At 35.4% G+C, this 7,241-nt stretch overlaps 1 protein-coding gene across 2 annotated transcripts; it reads right to left on the bottom strand.

Annotated features, from left to right (window-relative positions):
• Positions 1–299: 299 nt before the first annotated feature.
• On the bottom strand, positions 300–4,207 carry LOC149531194 (uncharacterized). 2 transcript variants are annotated; one of them, XM_089809145.1, is made up of 4 exons: positions 3,497–4,207; positions 2,209–2,362; positions 810–2,100; positions 300–719 (listed from the first exon to the last, which is right to left on the bottom strand). In XM_089809145.1, exons 1-4 carry the CDS (start codon positions 3,933–3,935, stop codon positions 480–482), a joined length of 2,124 nt encoding a protein of 707 aa, XP_089665271.1. In that variant the 5' UTR covers positions 3,936–4,207; the 3' UTR covers positions 300–479. The 2 variants fall into 2 exon arrangements, with proteins under 2 accessions (XP_089665271.1, XP_089665270.1); XM_089809144.1 differs by having other exon boundaries at positions 810–2,362; positions 3,497–4,021.
• Positions 4,208–7,241: the final 3,034 nt, after the last annotated feature.

The raw sequence follows: 7,241 nt of genomic DNA, 5'->3' as shown, positions 1-7,241 counted from the left end.
CAATTTTTATCAATAAAATTTGTGAACATATTTATTTATTTAGTAAGTAAACTGAACTTGAACTTAAACTTTTTAAGGATAATTCCAATACAAAATTCATGGACCTCCCACTTTAAATTATTCCTAAAAAAAAATCTTTAGAGTACCCGCTCGGCTGAATATTTTTAAGAAGCCCCCGCTCATGGGGCCACACCCTTAGTTGCTTCACAAATTTAGCTAGCCCACCCCCATGTGGTCATAAACTAATTGCTCTGAAACTTTGTTGATCACCGGATAAAAACTCAGACACTCCTCCGACAAAAAGCAGAAATTAGAGGCTTATAAATTATATATAAATACAAGTATCAATCAAAAACACTTCTGATGAAGTGTGAGCCTTGCAAAATCCATACATATTCGACCTTAGTTACAACCCTAGTAGTGACGACTTTTTGCCTATACAAACAATTTTAAACATCATCGTTCGCCAAAACGCCTATTTATACAACTGTATCCTTGAGATAGAACGAGAGATGGACAAGATGCCAAGACAAACTCATCAATGTTAGTATATTGACAAGGGATGAAAGCCTGTGAAGTAGCTTCAACTTCCTGTTCAGTCGCACAATTCTGCTTTTCAAAACATTATCTTCACTTGTGCCGTCTGTATGATAAGCTATACCTGCCACATCAGTGCCTCTTCCTTCCTCCTTTTCAACCCTCAGCTTCTCAAACACCACCTGCACACAAACAAAGCATATAAATCCTCAAGGAAATATAAATACAAGTACATCAATTTCATAGTTGTATTCATGACGAATGATGCATACCTTGGTTGTTCTGGGCTCCAAGATGAGCAAGTTGGCAAGTGTGAAAAGAAGAGAAAAAAGGAGATTATAATCCACTGATCTCTGAATATCGGTGTCAGACTTGGAGGGATGTACGGCATGATGAGTGAGAAGACAGATTGACAAGCCAAAGGCCATGGTGTTGAAGTAAAGAGGGTACATTTTACTCTGGATCAAAGCAAACTGCTGCCTTGGAATTGTGGATGCCAGGACGTGCCCTGCCAACAGATTCACCCACACGGAGCTCCCAAATATTGTAGAAAACGCTAGCAAATGAAGTATCCTTGTTCCTACATTCATTGACTCCCGGGAGGGCAGCCGTTCGAACCTTGAGGGCAACCAACGCGACTGCTTAGAAGGACCATCGGTGAGATTTATAACAGCGTCTCTCAAGAGGTTTGCGGTTCGAGTCTCAACATCCTTGGCATTTTCAGGTAACAAAGAACCATTACTGGACTTGCGATAGGCTTCGTCCATGGCCTGCCTGAACTTTTCAATGGCGACTTCTCCGGCATGTCTCAAAGCCCGCTGGATTCGAAGGTTTCTTTCACGATTCTCAGCATCATCAAATTCCTTGCCGTTCTTTCCTCCGGATGTGAGATCCTTTGCAGAATCTTTGCCCTTTGTTGCATCATAAGTCTGCTTCGCGCCATTTTTAATTTTCTCGCCTACCCCTGCAACTCTGCGCTTCACAGAATCAAAAGCCTGTTCTGCACTCTCCTTAATTTTGTGCCCGGTGCCGGAAACTCTACCTTTGGTAGAGTCGTAGGCCTGACCAGTACTTTCTTTAAAGATCTCGCCGGTGTCGGAAACTTTCCCCTTTGCGGAATCGTAAGTTTGCTCTGTACCTTCTTTGATTTTCTCGCCCGTATCAGAAACTTTGCCTTTGGCGGAATCAAAAGTTTGCTCTGCACCTTCTTTGATTTTCTGCCCCGTGCCGGAAATTTTGCCTTTAGCAGAATCGTAAGCCTCCTCAGCACTTCCTTTGATTTTTTCGCCGGTGCCTTTGGCAGAATCATATGCATCATTCACTTTTTCCTTCACCGCCTGGGAGCTTCTGGTTAAACCTTGTTCCGCTTTCTCAAAGGCTGTGTCTCTGGTTAGCTTGGCCGACTCTAGATTTTCTCTGTATCTCTCTTGAGCTTCATCTTTTAAAGTATTCATTTTCTCCCGTTTCTCTGCAGCTGCTTCTCTCAATCTTTGACTGGCATCTTTTAGGCTTTCCCCTGCCTTGTTGATATGTTCTCCAAAAGTTCTCGCATTAGCGTCCTCCCTGGTAGATTCAGGGTTAGAATCTCCGTAAAGGCCATATAACGCTGTATTTTCCTCAATCATTAGACCTTGCCCTACTTTAGGAAGATGGAAAGAGGCTTCATGGTACCTGTCTTTCAAATGCTCTTTCGCACCGACCGCTGCATCTTTAACGGAATTCACCGCTTCAGAAATCTTATCCTTTCCAGCAGTGTACATTTCTTCAGATTTATTCTTAACATTCCCTTCCGCCGTCTCATCTGTACTTGTGTCTTTCTCACTCCCTGCCAAGAAGTGATGTCAAATTACAGGATATGATCCAAGTGTTCTCAAAGATATGAATTTCTTCAACGGCAATATACAATATTGATATGAAATTGTAAAATTTACGGAAAAATTTATACGAAATGCATAACCTAATTTCTTCAACAGCAAAATACAATATAGATATGAAATTATAAAATTTACAAAATGTTTATACGAAATGCATAACCTAACTGATCTTGAAGATATGAATTTCTTCAACAGAAAAATACAATATTGATATGAAGTTATAAAATTTATAAAATGTTTGTACTAAATGCATAACCTAACTGATCTTAAAGATATTAATTTCTTCAACAGAAAAATGCAATATTGATATGAAGCTATAAAATTTATAAAATGTTTGTACGAAATGCGTAGCATAACTGATCTTGAAGATATGAATTTCTTCAACAGAAAAATGCAATATTGATATGAAGTTATAAAATTTATAAAATATTTGTACGAAATGCATAACCTGACTCGTCTATATAAATCTCTTCAACAGAAAAATACAATATTGATATGAAATTATACAAATTCACAACAATCGAGAAGAAGAATTTTAACAGTAATTTTATTTTCAAGTTTTTCTGATATACTTATGGAATAAGATGATAATATACAAATTGTTCGTACAGTAAGAGAAGATTGAAAATACGAATAAAAACATCACAGTTTCTTACGAACACAAAATAATTGCAAGAACAAAAAGTTTAAAGGAAAAAAATTACAATGACAATTTATTCGTTTCTACAAAAAATTGAAAATAGCTTTTAATTTTCCTTAATCCTCAAATACTTCGGAAATTAGGGGACAACGAACAATTTGTTTCTACATTATATAAAAGACTTGAGAACCTTTCCAACACAAAATAACTGAAAAAAAATTCAAGCGAAAAATACGATAAAGATTCATTCATTTCAAAAACAAATTCAAGGCTTATTTCATTTCTTTTCTGAATCGTCAAATACTTCTGGAATTAGACGACGAGAAACAAATTGTGTGAACAGTACACAGAAGACTGAAAATAGAAATACATTCTTTCGAACACAATTATACGAAAAGATTAAGGAAATAAGAACAAAGACGATTCAAGGAGGGACATGACATACCGGGATGATGCAGCACAGAAGAAGCTTTGTCCTTCACCTTTCCCGCGGTAGATTTAACAGTATCCTTGGTCTTGTCAGCACCGCTTTTGATAACATGGACAACTTGCTCACCGGCATTCTCAACCTTGTGAGCGCCTCTTCCGACTACATTGGCAGCCTTTTCAGCAGCCTCCTCCACTTGAGAAGCCGCGTTGCGAATATTGTGTCCTGTCAGCTCGGCATAATCCGCAGCAGTGTGAATGGCGTCTTGAGTGCCCTTCTTTGCAGCGTCCAGAACTCCTTTTCTTTCATATTCCACAACAATAACTCTGTGCCCTTCACTCACTAAAACCTTCGGTTCCTCTGGCTTTACACTGCCCTGATGAACAGGCTCTGGCGACCACACTCCAGCAGTCACCAACGACAGCAGCACCAAACTCAAAGCCGCCGCATTCAGCATCTCAAATATTTGCGTTAACCTATTTGCTCAGAATATCAGTCTAAAGATTTCTTCTAATCTCAAACATTCTCATTGTTCAATGTTTTCTTCTTCTGGCTTCTGGATCTGTGTAATGACATGGTTGTTCGATCTAAAGCTTCCATATTTCTTCATTCTTCTGGTTACTGTTGCTCATGGTGCTGTGTTCTCTGAAACTCGACACGTTTGTTGACATTTGACAAGTGTCCATGGTTTCGTCCTTATCGAACAAGTGGAAAACCGGATAAACCACTACTTTTCCACGGCTTCCAAGATTGAGCTTATACGTGTTAGGGAGGGCGGCCATGTAATTATGGAAAATATTTTATGGCTCTTATTATATATATTAAAAAAAAAAAGGAAATATTAGGCCTAATTCATTTTTTTTGTGATGTTGCTATCAGGATTTAACTGTGTTCATTGACCCATGTTTCATGAGGGAGTGGCTTAAACATCACACACTAAGCTTAATTCCTAGACCAAAAGTGTTAAATAGTCAAAGTTGACTTATTTTTCCCAAGCTTAATCCTTCCCTTAGTGTGTTTCATGAGTAGTGATTCAACATAAATCCAAATAAATGGAACACTTAGCACTCATTGGATCTAGGTGACTTATCATTTTTTTATTACTAGCACTTGTACTCGGAGGTTCAAGTGTGAGGCCGATTTTTTATGCTACACTCTTCATTTTGATTTTTGATTTAAATTTATTGTCAATTTATAATGAATTGAAGCTTAAGTAAAAAAAAGAAAATTTCAAGATAAAGACATAAATGTTAGCATTCATATTTGTCTTTGTATTGTATCAGTAAATGATATGTGAACACAACAAGTTAGGAGAATAGTGATAACTTGAAATTTGTACCTATTCAAGTTGTTAATCCACGTCATAATTTATAGTCAATTTTGATTTTCCCACTTGAAAAAATCCCCATTCTTCCCATGCCATGCCAAGTTTGTATATTAACTATGGGAAATGTCCATTTTATGAGGAGGGAAGTCAATTCGGTGCTCTTTTTGTGATCTGGCACCCCTTTGCAGAAGATTGTGAAGGTTCTAAAATGTCAAAGTTTGATTTGGATTTAGAAAATGGTAAAAACTAACCATATTAAAAAAAAAACGTATGTTTGTTAATTGATATTTTTTACCATAAGAGTAGTGCTCTACTTGCAAAATGGAACTACAACTATGCAAAATAGTACAAGAAATAAAACAAGTTCTTTTTCTAGATTCAATCATGTGTTTCTTTTTCTAGATTTGATTGTGTGTGTTTTTTAATGTCACTATTTTTTATCACACTATGTCATAATCAACGTGGGCATGCATTTATTTAGTACAAAAATATATTAAAAAATAGTTGGTTACATAATATGTTCGAACGTCTGAACTAGGAAAAAGTAGTTACTAAGAAGCCAGGATTTAGATCCAAAATTTACAGTGTCTATGTTTTACATGAGAGAGGAGTACCTAATGACTGATTTCTTTACAAGAAATAAATTTATACACTAGTTTGGTTAGTCTATAAAGATTTTGTTCCATACAAGTTCCAACAAATTCTAGAATGTACGTCGGAGTACATGAGAACTTCCCATGTTGAAGTGTTTGTTGTATCTTATTTTACATTCAAGGATGCAATATTTATCTAGTGCCTGATATGCGATGTCAAGTCGTTGCATAACTATTTCAATTTCCTCTATCTCATTGTCCAATAGGCTTTGTGTAGAGGCATTTTCTTGTTTGAGTCCCCTTAATATTTCTTGGCGATTAGTACTAATATTTTTGGTGAGTTGTTTGATATGTTTTTCATGTGATCCCATACAATTTATGGTAGTAGAACCCATTGTGGAGGCCTCTTCTTGAAGTGAAATAGTGCTCAAATGGAAGTGATATTGCAAGGTACATATCTGTCTACCATGTTGGGTAACCTACATGCACCCATTGATATAGTTATATTGCATAATCAATACAATATTAATTGAAATTACTACTTCAATGTAAGGTACATAATCAGCAAGAATATATTTCTGAAAATGTAAAGAAGTTCATTATTTGGATAATGTTATTGGACAGAAATCAACAAATTGAAAACTTGTAGCATTTCTTTTCTACACTAAAATAATCTTTACTTCCCCAAGAGGGCATCTATTGAGTAGTAATTTACCTTTCTTGGCATGTAATCTTCAACAAGTTCATTTGTTATTAAACATATTATTGAATGTATATTGGCTTATCTGTAAAATGTTGGAATGTACTAAATGTCGAATGTGGCTAATCCAATTCTATGAACAAAGTCAATCGTTGAGGCAAAAAATTGATAATCCACAACAAGTGTAGAGGCTTACTCCACATTTATTAGAATAAAACTATATCATTGTGTACACCATCAGAAGAAAAGAATGAAACTTAATTTCGACATTGCTAATAATCATTTTGTCAAAATGGAGAACATATTCATAGTGAAATCTATAAAATAAAATCAAATTTTAAGCTTTCTTTTGTAAAAAATGAGAACTTGATGGCTATATTGGTGTCATTAACAGTGGTTGTGGGTCCCTTAGTGCATAGTTTTCATTGATTAAATCTAAAGCTACAATAATATTATTTTCTAATTTTTACCTTGTTTAATAAATAGAATGTATTTTCCAATCAGGTGTGTTCTGTCTCAAACATATGCATGTGGCTAAACTCAGCCTAAATAAAAATAACAAATTAATGGACCAACATACCTCAAGAAACCTGCCCCCTAAATTTGCTGCCTAATCAAGACAAATTGGAAAATATATTTGATATGATAAAAATGTCATTTGTATGATGGTATTAGATGAAAATCAACTCAACCTTTAAATAGAAATGGCAAATGAATGGACCAACATACCTTCTCAGAAAACCTACTGCCTAATTAGGACAAAATGATAAAAACATTTGATATGATAGAAATATCATTTTGTATGATGGTGTTAGCTGAAAATAAACTTAGCCTAAATAGAAATGACAAATGAATGGACCAACATACCTTCTTAGAAAATTTGTTGCCTAATCAAAACAAAACAATAAAAACAATTATTAATAGAGGAAAATGGTGGTAGCAAAGGTGATTTTGTGAATAATGTATACTGAACAAGAACATTGCAATTGATTGGTGTTGTGTGTTTAAGAGTTGAATCTTTCCAGTAAATATAATTTTCTTTGAAAGGAAGAGAACTCTAATTTTTATATTTAATTTGTCTTGCTATACATGCACTTGTGTTGTTTGCCACTATTTTAATTTACAAGTTGGTGGTAGAAATAG

This window comes from Cupressus sempervirens, chromosome 11 (genome assembly GCF_028749045.1).
Source record: "Cupressus sempervirens isolate cs-2001-9-10 chromosome 11, ASM2874904v1, whole genome shotgun sequence".
Lineage (NCBI taxonomy): Eukaryota > Viridiplantae > Streptophyta > Pinopsida > Cupressales > Cupressaceae > Cupressus > Cupressus sempervirens.
Note: the sequence above shows the minus strand (reverse complement) of the source record. Positions and strands in the feature narration are given on the sequence as shown.